The following is a 22,500-nucleotide window of genomic DNA, read 5'->3' as shown; positions in this document are numbered from 1 at the left end:
CTCACGACCCGCGCCTTTTTCTTCCTGAATTCACGAAGAAATCGCAGAGTCCCGGAAAGCCCGGTTTTCAGCCAGGATGCGCACTTCTGCTTCGAGGAAAGCTACAGTGTTAAAATCCCGCCGCGGCCGGATTTCACTAAAATGTCTTGCTCGCACAGTCCCAACATACGCGACCGTGCCAGTGTATTTTGCAGTCACCAAATCGGCATCAATGCCCGTTTGCCTGCACACAGACGCCGTTTTCACGACGCCCCAGGTAAATCTGAAAATGTATTTTCTGGTGTCCCGGCCACGGCCGATGGTGTGATGTGTGTATCCGTAATGCCCACGACCCAGTGCCCATTCGTACACACAAGCACAGCCCTACACAACAGGGCTTGCACACATAAAATCGACTGTTGTCGATTGTGCATCACATGTAAGTTAGTGAACGTGCCCGCTTTTCAGTGCCCACAATCACTACACACTGCATGTCCCGTGGTTTCTGTAAAAACGAAACGAATGCACGGTCAGTCGGTTCTGATAGACAGTACTCTCTGTGCTACACGGTGTCCCGGCCACGGCCGATGATGTAATGTGTGTAACTGTATGCCCACGACCCAGTGCCCATTCGTACACACAAGCACAGCTCCACACAATACAGGGCTTGCACACATAAAATAGACTCATTTCGATTGTGCATTATATGTAGTGAGCGTGCCCGTTTTCAAGTGCCCACAATCACTACAAGCTACATGTCACACGGTTTCTATTAAAACGAAACCGATGCACGGTCAGTCAGTTCTAATAGACAGTACTCCCCAGTGCTATAAATGTACCCGCGCTCACGCACCCACATTTATTCTCAAACATGCCGAGCCGTACGGGGCTCGCACCGCGCGCTCTCTCTCTCTCAGCTGAGAGAGCTGAGCGCGCGCGGGCTGCCCGCTCGATTAAGCGCGCCCCCGCATCACGCTGCAATGGCGCCCATGTTACAGCACACGACTGCTCTCGTGTCGCCGCCATTTCACGACCAGAGCCCGGTTTTTCAACCCGTGCAAGCACAGCCCTGTACAACACAAGGTCTGCACACATAAAATCGACTCATGTCGATTGTGCTTTACATGTAGTGAGCGTGCCCACTGTCCAGTGCCCACAACCACTACACACTGCACGTTCCGCGGTTTCTGTAAAAACGAAACCAACGAACGGTCAGTCAGTTCACAAACACAGTATTCCCGGTGTTATAAATGTGCCCGCTACCACGCGCCCACATTTATTCACAAATATAACGAGCCCTACGGGGCTCGCCCCGCGCGCTCTCTCTCAACTCAGAGAGTCGAGCGCGCGCGCGGGATGCACACTGTGTTAAGCATGCCCCCCGCCTCAGACGCCACGACGTCCATGTTACAGCACACGGTTGCTCTCGTGTCGCCGCCATTTCGCGACCAGGGCCCAGATTACATTCAACCCACGCGTGCAGATGCATGGGAAAGACTTCCTGGGGTCTCAGAATGGGTGCTAGAGACTATAAAAAGAGGCTATTCGCTACAGTTTTATCGACGCCCTCCCCGTCACACGGAGAGAGTCGAAACCACGGTAAAAACAGAAGTAGCACATCTACTTCGAGCCGAAATAGCGAAGCTATTGAGCGAAGGTGCCATAGAGCCTTTATCTCAAGCTCAGAGCGAAGGGGGTTTGTACAGCAGATATTTCCTGGTACCGAAGAAAGACGGGGTCTCAGACCCATTTTAGATCTGAGGCATCTGAACAAAGCGCTAACAAAGCGAAAGTTCAGAATGCTCACGACCAGAAAAATCCTCGCGCAGATTCGCCGAGGAGACTGGTTTATGGCAATAGATCTGAAAGACGTGTATTTTCACATACAAATTGCGTCACGTCACAGGCGATTTTTGAGATTCGCCTTCGAGGGCCGGGCATATCAGTACACAGTCCTGCCATTCGGCCTGTCTCTAGCACCTCGTACATTTACAGTGTGCATGGACGCGGCGCTGGCACCCCTGAGACTCCGAGGCATTCGAATTCTGAATTATTTGGACGATTGGCTGATTCTAGCTCAATCGCCTTCAGAACTCATTCGCCACAAGACCCTAATACTCGATCACCTCGAGCACTTAGGTCTGAGAGTCAATTGGGAGAAAAAAAGTTCACTGTTTCCCAGGCAAAGGATCTCCTTTTGGGACAGGAACTGAACTCGCTGTCTATGACAGCACGGCTGTCATCACGGCGCAGGCGAAACACCCTGCAGATGGCGAAATCCTTCCGCAGCGGTCATATAGTGCCGCTCAGGAGATTTCAAAAAATGCTAGGCCTCATGGCCTCAGCCTCGGCAGCGCTACAGTTGGGCCTGCTGCGCATGCGCCCACTGCAGTTCTGGCTGAAAGTGCGCGTACCGCGCCGAGCATGGGTTCACGGTCGTTATCGCCTCAAGGTCAATCAGGAATGCATTTCAGCCCTGACACCATGGAGAGCGTCAGACTGGTACCGGTCAGGTGTAAGCCTGGGGACTTCCTCGAGCCTGAAGGTGGTGTCCATGGACGCGTCCACCTCAGGCTGGGGAGCACTGCTCGAAGGCAGACCGTTCTTTGGCCAGTGGGCGGAACGAGTCGAACTACCGCACATAAACTGCCTAGAAATGACGGCAGTGGACTTAGCGCTGAGGCGCTTTCGTCCTCGGATAAAGGGACACCACGTCCTGATCCGTTCGGACAACACGCCGGTAGTAGCCTATATAAACCGCCAGGGTGGCGTGAGATCCCGGAACCTCTTCAGGTTGACGGAACGGATACTGGTGTGGGCCCAGCACAACCTGCGCTCGCTGAGAGCAATGCATGTGCCTGGTCATCTGAACGTAGGACCAGACAGACTCTCACGGAACAATGTTCCTACGGGAGAGTGGTCTCTACACACACAGACAGTGCGTCTGTTGTGGAAAACGTTTGGCAGAGCGGAAATAGACCTGTTTGCAAACCAGGAGAACGCTCACTGCCCGGAATTCTTCTCAAAGAGCACGAACGCGCTTGGCCAGTGTCTGGCCCCGCCGTCCGCTCTATGCTTTTCCCCCTGTCTCACTCCTGCCTCAAGTGCTGGAGCGAATCAGGAAAAGCGGATGCGCAGTGCTTCTTGTAGCACCATATTGGACGAATCAACCTTGGTTCCCAGTTTTGATGCGGCTGAAGAGTACTGCTCGATTTTGCATCCTCGCCCGGATCTATGGTCCCTGCATGTGTGGGCCATAAACGGGTACCCACTAACCTCCCTAGAGGAGTGTTAGACACGATCGAGCAGGCTAGGGCCCCGTCTACTAGACGGCTCTACGCTTCCAAATGGTCGGTGGTCTCTGGTTGGTGTTCAGACTGAGGTCTGTCACCACTTCAGTGCGGGGAAACGGAGATTCTCTCCTTCCTGCAGGAGCTATTGGATAAGGGAAGAACCCCATCCACGCTCAAAGTCTATGTGGCAGCCATATCAGCGTTCGTTAATCCAACGCTTGGCCGTTCACTGGGCAGAAACGACCTGGTGGTCCGTTTCCTTAGAGGAGCCAGGAGGTTAAATCCTCCAAGGCCTCCTCCAGTCCCCGTTTGGGACCTTTCTACGGTGTTGAACGCTATGAAAGGGGCCCCTTTCGAGCCTATTCACTCAGTTGACATGAAGCACCTGTCTTTCAAGACCGTGTTTCTTTTGGCTCTCGCTTCAGTGAAGCGTGTGGGGGATTTGCAAGCGCTCTCAGTCAGAGCCTCTTGTATGGAGTTCGGGCCTAACGACTCTGTAGTCGTGTTGAAACCGAAGCATGGGTACGTACCTAAGTCCCTCAACACACCGTTCAGGGCTCAGGTCATCTCCCTGTCGGCTCTGCCGGCCTCTGAGGACGGAAATAGCTCCCTTTGCCCGGTCAGGGCATTAAGAGCTTATGTGTCCCGCTCCGCTGTTTTTCGACAGACGGAGCAGCTCTTTGTTTCGTTCAGTGGACGCTCTAAAGGGCGAGCTGTGACGAAACAGAGTCTGTCTCGATGGGTAGTGGACGCCATTGCGCTAGCCTACGCATCTAGAGGTTTGCAATGCCCTCTGGGCATCAGAGCACATTCTACGAGAGGCATGGCCTCTTCGTGGGCTTGGTATAGCGGAATCTCGTTACAATATATCTGTATGGCGGCAGGCTGGGCCTCTCCGTCTACATTTATAAGGTTCTATAACCTAGAGGTTCCTGCATTGCAGGCTAAACTGCTCTCGGTCTAGAAGACTGTGTATAGTGTTCCTGCCCTGCGCTGCGGTCCAGGTCACTTCAATGTTTAAGCATCACTCACTGACAATGTGTCCCATGAGCATGCTATGACCCCTCATATATATCTATATTTACATATATATGTTATCATGCCTTTAGGGGCACTATTATAAAGGGATGATGCTAATCCTAGCCACTCTCTCTATATAACTCTTGGTGTAGGCGCTTGTATACCAGGGCGCGAGTGCCCTCGGTTGTCTGTGTCGGTCCAAGAGCACGCACGGCGTGTTACAAGGGTTCCCGTAGCGTTGCTTCGACGCAGTAGGAGAGAACTCTACGTAAGAGAACGTACTCAGTTACTAACGTAACCTCGGTTCTCTCTAGGAGAGGGAACGAGTACTGCGTCTCAGGCCGTGCGTGCCCACACTGTGTCGCTTCAGTGACGAAAATCAGAGTGGAGACAGCTATGCTCGTATTTATAGGCCTAGACCACGCCCGTTTCGGCGGGAGGTGACGCAGAGGGCGCGAAGCGCCCTCATTGGTCGGCGTCACTGGCCTCGCATAGGCTGTGCTTTTCTGGCGGAGCAGCCAATGGGCGCGCGATTTGCTCCGCCTAAGGTTGTATGCTACAGAAAAGCGTTTTACATATTTTACAAAATTAAGGATTAATTTTTAGGCTTCAATCTCGAAAAAGAAATATCTTTCCCGTAGCGTCGCTTCGACGCAGTACTCGTTCCCTCTCCTAGAGAGAACCGAGGTTACGTTAGAAACCGAGTACGTTATATCTAACATCAGCGGTTATATCTAACATCAGCGGTTATATCTAACATCAGCGGTTATATCCAACATCAGGGGTTATATCTAACATCAGCGGTTATATCTAACATCAGCGGTTATATCATCAGCGGTTAGATCTGGGGCCGTTTATGTTAATGCTCTGGCATATTATAGTCAGTCCAGATCAGTGTACGCTGAACCCTGATAAACAACCCTGCCAGAACCAGTGACGGGATTCTCGTACTACACAACATCAACAGTGCTTGATTATTCCTGAAACTGAATGCCTCGTGTAACCGTATATGAAATAATGTGCACAGACATACTGAAGCCATTCATTTACTTAATTCAAACAGCATTTGGCCTCTTTTCCAAGCTGCTACACTGCAAGTACGCAACACTCAGTGTAAATAAAAAATAAAAAAACAGAGTAAATTATGCAAAACTGAAAAGGTGTGTGTGTGTGTGTTTGTGGATTCTCTAAAGGCAATGATACACAGGGCAACTTTTTGAGCAATGTTGCCATCAACGGGCAAACAGATGAGACACAGGGTGCACGACCAATCTAAATTATCCAGATAGAAATTTATTGCCCATTTTCAATGGGAAAGTGCCCAAGCAACAATCACTCTGCAAGATTGCCCAGCAACATTGCTCAAAAAGTTGCCCTGTGTATCATCACCTTTATTACAGTAAGTGTGTTGAATCTGAAGCATGGAGACCACTGTTCTGTCGCCAGCTACCTTTGTTCAGTTTACAGCGTTGTCATGGCAAACCGGACTTGGCAGGACCCAGCTGGGTCGGAAGTTCCCGGTGACGGCTGTTATCATGGAAGAGCCGTATCCATGGTGACAGCGGCAGCCGGTCACATACAGGAGGAATGCTGGACTTAAGCTTGATGAGGTGTGACACAAACACCAACAACCTCTAACACAAATGCAAGCAGCACACACACACATGATGCAGGGCCCGACACACACACTCACAGATACGAGCTGCTGGTCTCAGACTGACATAAATGAAGCCTCCCACAGGGGGCGCTCTTCTGAAACACCACACTCCCTGGAGAAAAGCCTCATGTGAAACATTAAGGTATTTAGGTACAGAATTAAGATGTGATCATACATTTTTTTTATTTTTTTTTTAATTATATATATTTTTTTTTTTATTCAGCACAGAATGATTCCTGAAGGATCGTGTGGCACTGAAGACTGGAGTAATGATGCTGAAAATTCAGCTTTGATCACAGGAATAAATTACAATTTAAAACATAGTAAAATAGGAAACTTCACAATATTAAGTTTTTTACTGTATTTTGATCAAATATGCAGTCTTGTGGAGAGAGACTTCTAATACTGTATTTTGATCAAATATGCAGTCTTGTGGAGAGAGACTTCTAAGAGACTTCTTAAAAAATTTACAAATATTTTGAACAATAGTGTGTGTGTGTGTGTGTGTGTGTGTGTGTGTGTGTGTGTGTGTGTGTGTGTGTGTGTGTACTGAAAAAATGGAAATCTAAAAATGATAACATCAGGAAAAAAATCCTCAACCATTTGAGTAAGTAATAGAATCATGTCAGTGGGAGCAATGGCTAAGTTGCTGGAAAGATCAAACCATGGAGGTCAACCCACATCATTTTAATTAGGCTACCTGTCCTAATATAGTATAATTACCTGCCTATGCCTAACATCTCATGAAACGAGAGAGAATCAGTGCGGTTCTGAGAAGTCAGCGTGTGTGTCCATATGTCCAAACAGGGACATGCGCGGGACGTTTCAGAAAGCCTTGTGCTACTGCCTTTTATGAGCAAGGTCACTTCCACGGGATACAACGGATACATCAGCAATGCCAAGAAAAGTGGCAACATAATGCAATCTCATTGGCTGGAGCAACGGAGGAGTGATCTAACTCAGCACTGATGATGTCACACAATGCAATTCAATTCAATCAAATAGCGGCCAAATTAACGGCACAGAGGAAACCAAATCTATCTTTGTGACAACTTGGAGCCATTTTAGCTCATTGGAGCTGGCCAACTGGGTTCAGTTACTGGTACAACAGGAAACAAGTTCAGTAACTGGTGGAAAACAGCCTCTGTTCATTATACTAGAGTGCTGTACAGAACATATATATCTACAGCACTGATTGAAAAACATCTCCTACCTTGTAAAAAAAAAGAAGTCTGCCTAATTGTATTGAATGTGCACTTGTAGTGTACTTCAAATCTTAAGATGATTATCATGTTTGTTCTGTTTAGTTCTGTTCTTAGTCATTGTCATTACCTGAGTCTAGTTTGCTTCAATGGTTTTTAATTAGTCCTCACCTGTTCCCAATCAGATAATCTTCTCCCTCTGTGTATTTATACCCCCAGTTCAGTTTGATCGGTGTCCCATGTCGTCTTTTTTATGGTAACTCCATGTGATCTCCAGTGATTTTCTATGTTGGATTAATACAATAAAGACTGTTTTCTTTGAGTTCCTCATCTCCGTGCTCTTACTATTGCAGTCATCGGTGACAGAACACGAAACCTAATCTGAAGATATTTTTGAAGAGTTTTTCCCCCTTTTTTTGCCCGCCGTCCAATAACTCTGCGAGACCATTTTGGACCATACCCAGGACTTTATTGATCTGGCTTGTCTGACTCACTATCTGGACCGCTCACTCTGTGTCTTTTTTTAAATCAGCCTTAGCGAGCGATCTAAGGCACGCCTTCCAGTGAACGGTCCAAGGGAAGATTTTGCAGCATTTTTTGGAGTGGGTGCTGGTGAACAATGGATTCTACATCACCAGCCCCTGGTAAAAAAACAAAACAAGAGTCACCTCCGGATCCAGAGCACAGCCAGCCATAACCCCACTGCAAGGAGCGAATGCTATAGAGCCCAATGCAGACGGGCCACGATGTACAGACCAGAGACTGATAGAAGGAGAGAGCCAACCAATTGCCCCAGAGCCTGAGCCTCGTGAAACGTCTGACCAGGCGGAGGAGCCGGTCCCTGTGGGGCTGCTTGTGGAGTTCGAGGGCATGGAGGGAACCCATCCCCACTGTTGATGTGTTGTGCCTGGCCACTGGGAACTATTTTGATTTGGAAGAGGATCATTTTCTTTTCTCTCCTTCCTGCTTGTCCCATCCAAGCGTGCCGCAGAAGTCCTGAAAAGTGAAGCCAAAGTGTCTCGATCGCCCCCAGTGGCTGGTCCCAGTATAGGTCATAAACCCCGCCTCTCCATGAAGTTTAATGAACACGATGGAAACTAAACAATCAAATTACACTTCAAATTAATTTTTTCCAAAGATATTTTTTCGATGCTGATCTAAATTTAAGTGTTAATTTTTTTTGTAATAAGTTTGGTTTTAGTTAGTTATTTGATGCTATATAAACGGAAATGTGACGTCATGATTGACAGCTGTGATTGACAGCTTCTCTAAACGAAGAAGTCACTGAGGCACCAACAGACTTTTTGGGGGATTTTCGGGAGGAGATTGGAGCTTCAGCTTTAATTTCTACATGTCTATAACTGTTTACTAACGGTTTCTGCGAGAGTGAGGGCGGGACCTTGATATCGCGGCTTTACTTCCTGCTTACTACTGCGCAGAATCGGGTCCCAAATCTGCGCAAGATGTCAGCGCCATATTAGGACTTTGGTGGCTTCAGTTTTCACCAATGGAAGAGAGTGAAGGGACATCGTCCATCTTTTTTTTACAGTCTATGGTCCCGGCCAGCACAAACTCTTTTTTTCCCGGTTAGTCCCGTCCAGCAGAAAATCTCCTGTGTCCCACTCCCCACTGGTCCTGTCCAGCAGAAAATCTCCTGTCACCTAAGCTCCAACCGACCCTCCCACTCCTGCCTCCTCTTTCAACTGAGCCAGTCTGTCACCAACTCCTCCTGACACCATTCGCCTGATTTCTCGAGTTCTCCAGCGTCGCCCAGGCAAGTGGATCCTGCGGCTCTGCCTCCAGCCGCTGATCCAGTCACTCCACCTCGGTCTGCAACCTGTCGGCTCTGCCTTGGCTCCTTCCTCACTCCGGTCCACCAGATACCATCGCCCTTACGGCTCCACCAGGCTCCCTCGTCCCTCTAACTTGCTCCTTCGCTCCACCAGATACCATCATCCTTACTGCTCCACCAGGCTCCCTCGTCCCTCTGACTCTGCCTTGCTCCTTCGCTCCACCGGATACCATCACCCTTACGGCTCCCTCGTCCCTCTGGATCTGCCTTGCTCCTCCCTCCCTTCGCTCCACCAGATACCATCGCCCTTATGGCTCCACCAGGCTCCCTCGTCCCTCTGGCTCTGCCTTGCTCCTCCCTCCCTTCGCTCCACCAGATACCATCGCCCTTATGGCTCCACAAGGCTCCCTCGTCCCTCTGACTCTGCCTTGGTCCTTCGCTCCACCGGATACCATCGCCCTTACGGCTCCCTCGTCCATCTGACTCTGCCTTGCTCCTTCGCTCCACCGGATACCATCGCCCTTACGGCTCCACAAGGCTCCCTCGTCCCTCTGACTCTGCCTTGCTCCTTCGCTCCACCGAATACCATCGGCCTTACGGCTCCCTCGTCCATCTGACTCTGCCTTGCTCCTTCGCTCCACCGGATACCATCGCCCTTACGGCTCCACAAGGCTCCCTCGTCCCTCTGACTCTGCCTTGCTCCTCCGCTCCACCGGATACCATCGCCCTTACGGCTCCCTCGTCCCTCTGGCTCTGCCTTGCTCCTCCCTCCCTTCGCTCCACCAGATACCATCGCCCTTATGGCTCCACCAGGCTCCCTCGCCCCCCTGACTCTGCCTTGCTCCTTCGCTCCACCGGATACCATCGCCCTTACGGCTCCACAAGGCTCCCTCTGACTCTGCCTTGCTCCCGTGCTCCACCAGATACCATCATCCTTACGGCTCCACCAGGCTCCCTCGTCCCTCTGACTCTGCCTTGCTTCTCCCTCCCCTCGCTCCACCGGATACCATCGCCCTTACGGCTCCCTCGTCCCTCTGACTCTGCCTTGCTCCTCCGCTCCACCAGATACCATCATCCTTACGGCTCCACAAGGCTCCCTCGTCCTTCTGACTCTGCCTTGCTCCTTCGCTCCACCAGATACAATCGCCCTTACGGCTCCACAAGGCTCCCTCGTCCCTCTGACTCTGCCTTGCTCCTTCGCTCCACCAGATACGATCGTCCTTACGGCTCCACAAGGCTCCCTCGTCCCTCTGACTCTGCCTTGCTCCTTCGCTCCAGCAGATACGATCGTCCTTACGGCTCCACAAGGCTCCCTCGTCCCTCTGGCTCTGCCTTGGTCAGACGTCGTCCTGCCTGCACCACAGACTTACGAAACATCTGCTGCGCTCTACACCCCTTCGGCTGCGTCTGGCTCTGCCTTCGCTCTGGCTTCACCTCAGTCCTTAGTTCCACCTCAGACACTTGTCACTGTGGCTCCGCCTCAGCCTCCAGGACCATCAGTGTTGCCCGGTCCCATCTCTCCGTCTGCGCCCAGGGCTCAATCTCCATCGACTTCACCTCCGTCAGTCAAACCCAGACAGGTGTCTGGGTCCCTGCCTGGCTACTCCTGCTCCTTCCTCCACCCGCTCCCCCATGGACTGTTCTACATCCTCCGGCTGAGCCCCAGTCCTCCCTCCTTAACTTTTACAGCTCTAGGCCACTCTCATTATTATGAATCTGAAAATGCTCCTCACAGGTTTAGCAGTCCTGCATGTGACAAAGGCTTTGTGATGATATTAGGTAAAACTATGAATACAATGCAGGCTTCTTTCATAAAAAAGCTCAATAATCTGTGCAGATGAATGTTTTTTGTTTTGTTTTTTTTGCATAAGAGAGAGTTATAAATAGCAAGTCAATGGAAACCATGACTCATCCTATAAAAATATTAACAAAAGGTGAAAAAAGCTTATATATTTGAACAATATTTATTGTTAGGTACCTGGAATTGAAAAATAATAAAAATAATGATCTGTTTGGACAAAAGGAAGCATGCCACTTTAAACTTCTGAACCCTATAAATAAACACTCTAATGCTTTTACCAATGCTCACTCAAGCTAGACGGTATATGACAAAACAATGACCAAAGGAAGAAAAGAGTCAAAGAAAATATGGAAGAAAGGAGGTGTCTTGTTCTGCATCACTGCAGATATTGATATTAGGGACTGATTCCTGATCAACCACATGGCAGTGCTGTAAACAACACAGTGACCTCATTAGTGCTCTGGAAGGCTTGTGTAATCTAACCTGTCCCGTGGTGGAAGATTAGGAAGCGTTAAAGCGTTTCCTGACTCATTAATACCCCCCAAAAAACAACACAAGCACGCAATGGTTCAAAGTTCAGAACAGAATGCAAAAAATAAATACAAATTAAATCTTGGCCATTTTGTATTTAGCAAATTTATCTTCTCAGTGCATTACTTTTTTGATCTTGTAAAGGCCCATTAAACAGATCTGTCAACATTATCATTTTAATACAAAAGTATGGCAAAGTTTTATATAATGCCACTTTTTTCATTTATTTATTTTTTATCATCAAACACATTAGGGGTTCACAAAATAAAAGATAAAATTAAACAATTTATTAAAAGAAAAATATTTTAAAATTAATTGTGAGTTTTCCTACATCTTGAAACGTTTAGTTTTATAAATGAGAGTAATCTTTGAAGGATAAACAAACAATGTTTTGGTCATCACATTAAAAATAACAAGTGATATGATAACATTTGAGTTTTAAAGTGCTGGAAAAAGATGTGTGACGTACTTGAAAGCATTTTACTATTCCTGCCAAACTTCCATAGTTACAGTTAGAGTTACTACATTACATCTATGGTGAATGTTGCTGATCTGTGGACTTAAAGTCTATAACTGGTTCATTCATGGCACAATGTTTCTCCTAGTTTCCACGTCAGCGCTGTTTGATCCTAATAACAGAGAAATTTGAATGCTTCTCACTAGATCTCGCAGCGATGTTATTACTTCAGTGGCGAATTCAAGTGCTTTCTTTACTGGATCTCTTAGTGTTGTGTAGTAACAGTGTCGCTTGATCAAGATCGGCTCGCGCTGCACTGACATTGGTCCAAACTGATAAACGGTCCGTGAAGCACAAAATAATGAGTAGCAGAGTTTCGTTCCACTTTCTTTACGTTTGCCATTTGATGTTGGGCAGCGTTGTGGTGATCGCGCCAGCGTTGGAAAAATGGTCCAACGATTCGCTCGGTTTGTAATGCGTACCGAAACCGAAAGCCTCGTACCGAACAGTTCAATATGAATTTAAAAAAATATGTATCGATCCACACCTAATAAACATATATGTTTAACATAAATATTATATAGGTTGATTTCATTTGATATGCATTTTAGATAATGTTTGCCACTTTTGTAACGCTGTTAACATTTGGGACATGTGATTTGGTTATTTTCTAGTACTAAAAAAAACACAATAACATTAAATAAACAAAAAGTATAAAGATTATTTAACCCTCTTCCCGCCCGTGTTTTTTGTTGTTGTTGCATTTTTGATCATTTTCACTTCTTTAAAAAAATGTATTGTTCTATTCTAGCTTCATGCATTCTTTTTTTATCAACACTTGACTTTCCGTCAGTTCATTAAGAAAAAAATCTACATTTTAAACAGAACGCTGAGAAATTCACATTTCGTGCATAAGCAATGCTTTTGTTGCTTGTTTCTGCTTCTTCTTCGCCTGTGTTTTGATCTGGAGATTCGTACAGAAGATGTGTAATAGCGCCCCCTAACCCTTAACAGTGAAAACATGGATAGCAGGAAAATGCTGCCAATGGCAGGGAAAGAGTTAATAAAAATAAAAAATTAGGCCAGCATGGATAACAAGGTTGCACATAACAGGGCTCCAAAAATACTAAAGAACATACTAGGCTAGGCTAGCTTGTAAAAATGAATATAAAGAGTTACCTACTCACCTACTTTACTAATAACTAATGGTTGTAGAATCTCTTTATCTACCTCATCAATGATACAGTATCATAGAAAACTAAAGTATGGTTTAATAAGCATGTTTGTGCGTTTACATAAAGCCAATTAGTCTTTAAGAATCCCTGTCCATCATTCTATAATAATTATAGAGCGCACAGAGCTGTGTTTGTATCAGAATAGATCCTAACTCCACGGTGTGCTGCCCTATTTAAGAGCATGACTGAGCTGTCATTTAGACTGGAAGAATAGGGAAGAGAGCAAGAGCATCCCTAGGGAAATCAGAGTGATATAAAAGTCTTCCAGTGCAGGTGACAGAGAGAGAACAAGAGAGAACGAGAATGATCACACCGCTTCAGTCAGAACATGGGTTTTCGGAAACACAAGCCTGTGTCGTTTCCTAAAGTGCAAGAGATCTTCGGACAGAACAGAACCCGATAAAGTTCACAAAATAGTTTCAGTCCATCATCAATTAGAAGGGGATCCAGACACGCAGAAGATGCTCTACTTATTCCCTCAACAGGAGCTGACAAACGGCCATTTTCAAGTTTTCCTATAAATCAGATATGTTTCCAGTTCCTGTGTGAACGAGCAGCAGGTGCTCCGGTTAAATCTGACAGCACCACTTCAGAAATCAGCCTTCCATGTCAAAGGACTCGTGTAAAAAGCACACTATCACACACCTGACACACTTCTGACCCGCTGGACGGATGCTAATCTAGGTAACCCTGCAAACTGAGACAATGCCAGAGTTTAGTGATGTGACGGCTCAGAGAGTGATAGTTCATAGCTCAGGAGAGGTAATGCCAGTTTTTAGGGAGTTTGTCTTAAAATCACACAAGAGACTCACAGCACTAGACATAAATGAGACACCTGTTGAGGAAGAGTGCTGCGCTGGAAAATGAACGTGGATAACAATCCACAAGACGCCGTCACACTTTAAACATTGTTTTTTTGGTTTAACTTAAAAAAGCAAGTTACCTTGTTGCCTTAAAATTTTGAGTTTGTTGTAATTAAAAATGTGAGTTAATACAACGAAGAAGAATGGTTTAATAAACAGAAACTCAAAATAGTATGTTATCTTCACACATTAGTTATCAAAGTTGATTTGACAAAATATAAAAAGTTGTGTAACAAATCATGAATATATATTTTTTTACAGTGCGTTCCAGTGATTTATATTATGGATACAGTGTGTTTTTGGCTTGTAAAAAGTATTAACTCATCATTTATTTTGTTAATAAAATAAGCTTGTTATTATATAATTTAATTCCATACACAATTATATAACAAATTACTTTGATATATTTATTAGACAAAGTGTACAGTTACATGTATAATTTAAAATGCATATCTTATGAATTAATATACATTTTCATTATAATAATTATTCTTAAATATTTGAATACATCATTAATAATACACACATAGTATATAGCTAAATGTACTAGTATTATTAAAATAAATGTATTTAATAAATACATGAATTATTAATTAATAAATACATTTCTCATAAGGTTTTTTTTAAGAAATAATACTAATAATATCAGAAAAAGTCGCCCGTCAAGCAGCATCTGTCTAACAGTCGGCTGTTCACGGTTGAATGCAACGTCACAACAATCTGAATTTTACAGTGGTTTCAATTGCTCATTAAATCCAAATATTAATATCAGAAGCTGCACAACTAATATGATTTTGAATGAATCTTGTAAGAAATGTTGGAGATGATTACGACTTCTGAATGCAGATTTTGGTAAACAGCGTGGGAAACTAGGTTGTTTTTCTCACAATAAAACGTGTCAATTTAGATTTGTTTCTCAGTTTGATCTGATTAAATCCAAAAAGTAATCAAATAAGAAGTTTTACAGCAGCTAATCTAGACTTTGATGTGAGATGTTTGTGATGAAATTGTAATGCATGATACATTTTTTCTCAGGATACAAATCTGATATTTTGCCTCTATGTTTCTCAATTTGTTCTCCGTTCAGTATCACTGCTGTCTGGGAGAATCTGATAATGTGATGTGTTTTCTTATGGGACGCAGACTGGGGAAGAACAAACGGGGAATGAGCGAGAGAGAGGACAACTGTGAAAAGCACATCCAGCACTGCGAGAGGAAGCTGGCTGCACGTTGCCGCTCGCTTCTCCTCAGCGCTTCACGCTGTGATTTGTGGCTAAAAATATCCGGCACATGACTGAGTCGCATTCACAAACACATGCACAGGACGGGAGGGGAGAGGGGAACGGAGACAGACGCAGAGAGGGAGTTTAGGAACAGGGGCACAGGTGCATAAAAGAACAAAAGATGGGGGGAAAAAGGAAAGGGAGTTTGGAGGAGCAGCGGAAGAATATAAAAAGGAGGGCGGCACTGCAGTCGTCCACGACACGTGACGGTGTCCACAGAGAGACGCAAGGAGACTTTACAAAATGTCAGGCCCAGACGCACCGAGGCACAACGCATCTCCAGGGTTCCTCCGTCAGAAAAACACAGTAGTTGTGAAGGAGTGGTGCTTACCAGGCGAGTTTGAAGCCTCTCATTGGTGCGGTGCTGGTAGCGTGTTGGGCACGGCGTCAGGAGGCTGCATGATGAGCGTGTCCCGCGGTGCCGTCCCATTCAGAGAGATGATGGTCTACGTACTCACCTCAACTAACTCTAATACTAACGGGATGTCCAACCATCCAGATGGTCCCATATAAAGCTGCAGGACCGATCCTCTCGCGGTCACCAAACCTGTGCGGAAATAAACTTGCGCGGTGTCTTGAAGTTGCGGTGCGTGTGTGTGTAAGCTCACTCGTGTGCTCTCTCTCTCTCTCTCTCTGCAGTTAAAAGCTGCAGTCGCTGAGCCGAGTGTTACTGAGCATGCTCATCGCTCTCCCTCCCTCGCTGGTCTGCTTCTCTCAGACGTACGCGGTTGTTTGGTTAGCTGTGACTGTCCCCTCTGGCGAGCGAGCGGAGGCCAGATGAGGTGGGTTTGGGTCGTTCACTGGGGTGTCTTCTGGTCTGGGAGATTATGAAGACTTGTTGCCCTCCCGTCAGCCACAATTAAGTCTTGAATAGTGGCTGGGATACTAATCTGCTAATGCACAAATACTGTGGCTTTGTTCCAGAAGCTAGCGATCCTGGCTGTCTGCTGCCTACATATGCATCTTATTCTCTCTGGTTTAGCCTTCCGTCCACATTGAGACGCTGTTTCTGTCTTGAGAAAACTAAGCTTTTTGAAGAAGCTCTCCATACAGTTGAAAACACTCTGTACATTCATACAAATAATGGTTTCAAAAGCGGGTTTCTCGGAAGCACTATTCTTGGTTTTCAGTGAACAGTTCTTCATTAGATCCGCGCCTTCCCGTCCTGTTTTTAAATCCCTCCTGAACAATGATTTGTATTCCTTGGCTTTTGGATGAACTGCATGTTGTGTATTTTAATGTGTTTTTTCCCCCCCACACTTCAGATCTCCATTGACATACTAGTGCGTGCTGTTATTATTAGACAAAATTATTTTGCGGGAGCCAGCGAGTCATTTGTTTCTCCCACTTCCCACGCACACATCAGTGTCTTCCCTCCCGCATCTGCACTCAGCAATTCAAAACCTGTCCCGCGTCACACTTGGTTACGTCGAGTCCCGCGGATTACCTCTAAAACATTCGCTTAGTCACAGTCTACAGACCCTGTTATGCTACTTTAAAGGCTTCTAATGTTGTGTTGGAGGTCTCCTACAACAGGTTTACATGCATTGAAGGTCAAAAAACACGTTTATTATCTCATAATATACATTGCACATCACCACATTTGTCAATGATTCTTAAACGACTCGATGGATGAATCAGGGGCCGTTCACATATCGTGTGTGTAAAAAACACTGGTCTACTCTGCTCTGATTGGTCAGATGGCCCAGTCTGTTGTGACTGGTCTACTCTGCTCTGATTGGTCAGACGGCCCAGTCTGTTGTGACTGGTCTACTCTGCTCTGATTGGTCAGACGGCCCAGTCTGTTGTGACTGGTCTACTCTGCTCTGATTGGTCAGATGGTCCAGTCTGTTGTGACTGGTCTACTCTGCTCTGATTGGCCAGATGGTCCAGTCTGTTGTGCCTGATCTACTCTGCTCTGATTGGTCAGATGGCCCAGTCCGTCGTGATTGGTCTACTCTGCTCTGATTGGTCAGACGGCCCAGTCTGTTGTGACTGGTCTACTCTGCTCTGATTGGTCAGATGGTCCAGTCTGTTGTGACTGGTCTATTCTGCTCTGATTGGTCAGATGGCCCAGTCTGTTGTGACTGGTTTACTCTGCTCTGATTGGTCAGACGGCCCAGTCTGTTGTGACTGGTCTACTCTGCTCTGATTGGTCAGATGGCCCAGTCCGTTGTGATTGGTCTACTCTGCTCTGAAAATGACGTGTTTGTGGGCGGCTCAAGTTGTTCGCCGATGGACAACATACAACATAGACGAGCATTATGCAAATGTATAATCTAGTGATGTAGAACTGTAACACAGTGGGATTCGACATAGAAACGACACGTTAAGGCGGTTCAAAGGCGATTCTTTCTTTTGGGAGACAATAACTTAATTTATTGCGCACTTTCAACTTTACAAATTTGCAAACGTTTACACTCACAAACAGCTATAGTATATAACACACTGCATGAAAGGGAATATTCTAAAAAACACATAATAGGGGCACTTTAAATCCTGCCTTGTCTTTTATAGATGACAAATCTAAATGCAAGAGCGAAAACAAAAGAGATGCGCATTACAGAGTTTGATAGAGACCCACACGACTGACACAACACGCTCTGACCTATCACGCACACCGCAGCTGTTCATGTCCTGCGGTGTTCTAGGGATATGCAAAAACACACATTTTCAAGACACACTAGTCGTGATGTTGTCTGCACAGATGACCGACAAGTCTTAACAAAACACTGTATAATTAGGCCGTCATGTCCACCTGACAGTGATCGGACACATTTTTAAGAAACGTATGAACATTAAACACAGTTCCATTGCAAATATAAATTAAATAAATATAAATTTCATGTCATCTCCAGAGAAGGTTTTAGCACTGAAAGCATGGAGCTGTGTATGGAGCTTGGGGAAATGTAATAAACCCATGAAAATTCTGTTACAACCTAAAAAAAAATCTATATAAACCAACTTTTTAGGAAATCTCATGAGTAAATAAGAAGCACACTATTTATTGACATTTTATATTCATTTAGCCTACTTACATCTGCAGCGAAATCACTGTGAATGTATTGTGAACATTGCCTACATGTCCACACAAAAAGTGTTTTTCCTCTTCACTATTTATATTGTTATTTTTAAGTAAAACTATTGAAATAAAGCTTAAACAAACTAAAATATATTCAGATTAAGAAAAATATATTATATCAGACAACATACTGAAATAAAATAAGTTGAAGTACTAAATAAATAAAAATAAATAAAAGCAAAAAATATTTTAAGGATGTAATAAAACTTTATTAACTATTATTATTTTATGAACTAATAATAAAACAAATAACAAAATAACTACAACCACAATTAAAATTGGTATTAAATTATGAATTTAATTTAATTGTATACAATTATTTATTGTACTAAAAATTATTTGAAATATTAAACATGATTTAAATAAATTATTTAAATACTATAATGGTATAAATATGATATTAAAATAACACTGCATGGTTTACGTCAATGATATTCAGATATTTTCTGTGTGGAGTGTTTGACAGATTCAGACAAGTGTGTTTGTCACACACTTCTCATGTTGAGCTTAGCACGTAACAAAGAAGTCACACACTTTCCTAGAAAATACCCACAATTCTTGCACAAAACCCACACGCATACCATTAAACACACTCGGACACTAATAAATACACTTATAATGGCTTCTCACAGACACACTCTAAAAAATGCTGGGTTGTTTCAACCCAATTTTGGGTCAAATATGGACAAACCCCAAATGTTGGGTTAAAAATGTAATTGAAAAATTTAACCCAACGGGTTGAAACAACCCAGCATTTTTTAGAGTGCACCAACAGTAACACACGTCACACCGACCCAAGCCAAAACTGAGAATTCTGGGAAACTGGACGGTTCTGAGGAGAAACAGGGCAAGTTGGGAGACTCCAAAGGTGCGTCCCAATTCACGTGCATGTGCACTATTCTATGCCTATACACCTTAGTATTCTAGAGCGAGTAGTGTGTTCACTTATATATAAGTTTGGAGCAGGAATCCTTTTCTGGACAACTGGTGGAAGGGGTATGTGTATATCAGTGGCACTAAAATGAATCCCTACAGCATTTAAGAGGCAAAAACAGTCAGAAACAGAAGATGCCAGAAACACAGATCGCTGATCTGGAGATAATGTGATGTGTCGCTCACAGTGGTGCTGATTGGACAGCTCCTCACAGCACAGAGTCCAATACAGCGTACCGGAGACTCACTTCACTATCCCTGCTGTGCCACAGATATAAGGAGTCTAACAGACCATATTTCCTTCTTGTAGATGAAAACAAAACCATGAAATGTTTGTAAAACAAATGCGCTGTTTCAGAAGCCAGCACTGTAAAAAAATATTTTCACGATTTGTTATCACAACTTTTTATCTTTTGTCAAATCAACTTCGATAACTAACGTGTGAAGATAACACACTATTTTGAGTTTCTGTTTATTAAACCATTCTTCTTCATTGTATTAACTCACATTTTTTTAAATACAACAAACTAAAAATTTTAAGGCAACAAGGTAACTTGCTTTTTTTAAGTTAAACCAACATTTTGTTTTACAGTGAGTGAGCGGCTTGCTGTCTGTACGGCTGCTTCCCACGGTGGCATTATAAATGTCTGCATGCTTCTCACTGCATTATTATCTTAGAGATGCATACAAATACTGATAGACCAATTAGTTGGCTAATATTTCGCTGTTCATTGAATCAGTTCACAGCTGCTTTCACTGACATTATTGGCCACCAGATATCTATATATTGGAATTGGCCATGGAAAACCATACACTATCGTTCAAATGTTTAGGGCTAGTACGTTTTTATTTAAAGATAAATGAATACTTTTATTCAGCAAGGATGTATTAAATTGATCGAAAATAACAGTAAAGACATTCATAATGTTAAAAAGATTTCATTTTCAAATAAATGCTGTTCTTTCTACCTTCTATTCATCAAAGAATAATAATGTTTCAAGCTTCCACTAAAATATCAAGCAGCACGACTGGTTTCAACATTGATAATAATAAGAAATGTTTTTTGAGCTGTAAATTATCATATTAGAATGATTTCTGAAAGATCATGTGACTGAAGACTGGAGTAATGATGCTGAAAATTCAGCTTTGATCACAGGAATAGTTTAGTTTAATACTGTATATATAACTGTATTTGGTGCTTTGGTGAACATAAGGGACTTCTTTCAATAACATATACAATCTTACAAACTTTAAATACACAGCACACAAATATTGGGTTAAATATTTCATTTTTAATTAGACTAGAATTTTTAATCAATATTTTCCAGGACTGAATGAAAAGCTTGATCTCTTGATCCATTTCTCTAGATCCATCTTGAATTATTTTTTGAGGTGGTTTGCAATGCAATCTGGGATTGTCTTCATGATAGATACACGCAATGCTGCTTTAGTGTCCTCGTATTCAGTCCTGTGTTAATGCAGTTCCAGGTCATGCAGCTTAACGCCATTGACATATTGATTTGTTCATAACATGTGTCATGCATGTGACTCAGGTGATCAATAACACCACATGTGCAGCAGTCCAGGAGTGCATCAATGTCATCCATCAGAGACCGCCTCCATTGTGATGTGGAACATCAACTAAGAGTGTTTTTTTGTGTGTGAAAACATGTCGATTTCTGCAACTTTCCCTCCCTCTCTTTCTCTCTCTGTCTGTCTGGGTCTCTCGTCCCATCTCTCTCGCTCTCTCTCTTTTGGACACACCCTGCGTGAGGGACCATTGTGTATTATTTTTAGAGCTGCATAGGTTGATCAATGGCAGCCAATGGGAGGTGAGCATTCGCTGTCAGCTGACCGGGTGACTGTCACACCAGTTCAGTGTCATAGTGAGGATATGTGGCGGTATGCGGTAATCCCACCTCCTGTAAAACACACACACACACACACACACACACACACACACACACACACACACACACACACACACACACACACACACACACACACACACACACACACACTAATTCTTATGGAAAATCCCCATGTGGAAGTGTACACACAGCTGAGTGGGGTAAAGGTGAATTAAGAACGAGAATATTTATTATTCTGATGATCGGCCAATCAGTGGCAGCCCTCATTAGCATATTCTGACCACATAAGGCATAACATGATGTCGACGCTCAGAAAATTGAGAGATGAGGCTTGTGAAGTTTCTCTGGGCTGTAAAGCGGCTGTACTGTAACTGTGGCATTTCCACATCTGTACGAGCTCCAGCGGCTCAGAGAGCCAGAGATACACTACATCCAGATCTCAGTTAACACCTGAAGTCACTGTAGCTCAGGCTCAAACTTCAGACTGCTATTATATTGCATATATATTCAGGGATTCGAACTTACACTTCATGAATGATGCCTCAAACGGAGTCGGCGGATGATAAAACAGCTGGCAAGAATATCAGCTCGTATGACTTGCGGTAAGCAATAAAGCGCTAGTACAATATATTGATAACATATTTGAACTACTGTTCAAAGGTTCGGGGTTTAAAGATGTTTTTGAAAGAAGTCTCTTATGCTCACCATTGGGGCATTTATTTGATCAAAAATACAGTAAAATTGTGAAATATTATTATGAATATTAATAGCTGTTTTTCAGGTCTCTTTGATGAGCAGAAAGTCCAAAACAGTATTTAAAATAGAAAAAAATCTATTGTCACATTCCTTTAGGGTGAATTTTTATCAATTAAATATGTCCTTGCCAAATAAAAGTAGTTTTAAATAGTATATATATATAAATATATATCATACTGACCCAAACTCAAAACAAATCACAAAATTACTGATTTTAGTTCACTATTTTTTTTCTTTTAAAAAAAAAAAAAGAATTTCAAAAATGTATGAATCCCTGTATAAAAGGAACTAAGTAACCGACTCTCATTGTTTCTTCCCGTCTTCATTTGGCATTTGTTTCCAGATATCCTGCATTTTAAATCTCCATGGCGTGTCATTGTGGCATCTCCCCCCGCTCAGTGTGTGTGAATCAGCCCTCCTCCTCTTCATCGCCTCCTCACTGTCATCGTGCTTCCCTTCTCTCATCACTGTCTATGTGAAGTGTTGAATACGCTTACATCCACAAGGGTGTATAGAAACATGAACTTGTGAAAGAGACAGTGCTGCGTCTAATACACAACAGATGCTCACACACACACACACACACACACACACACACACACACACACACACACACACACACACGCACACACACGCACACACACGCACACACACAGAATATAAAAGCTAGAAACTCATAAACCACAATACAGAGTAAATCATGACTGTAAAAACGCAGTTATCACTAATCTCTCAAATATAATAA

General features: G+C 44.0%; 1 protein-coding gene across 6 annotated transcripts in view; it reads right to left on the bottom strand.

The window, feature by feature from the left end:
- Positions 1 to 22,500, bottom strand: part of gramd1bb (GRAM domain containing 1Bb) — a 105,053-nt gene that overhangs the window by 48,435 nt on the left and 34,118 nt on the right. The window contains exon 1 of one of the 6 annotated variants that reach the window (XM_079620553.1): positions 15,445 to 15,472. The exons of the other annotated variants lie outside the window; for them this stretch is intronic. Within the exon in view, the coding sequence (XP_079476679.1) occupies positions 15,445 to 15,467 (23 nt within the window). The 5' untranslated portion in view covers positions 15,468 to 15,472. Of the gene's footprint in view, positions 1 to 15,444; positions 15,473 to 22,500 lie in introns of those variants that run through there. 6 annotated transcript variants of the gene reach the window in all.

This window comes from Phoxinus phoxinus (genome assembly GCF_949152265.1).
Source record: "Phoxinus phoxinus genome assembly, chromosome: 8".
NCBI lineage: Eukaryota > Metazoa > Chordata > Actinopteri > Cypriniformes > Leuciscidae > Phoxinus > Phoxinus phoxinus.
This window is presented reverse-complemented; position numbering and strand designations above follow the sequence as displayed.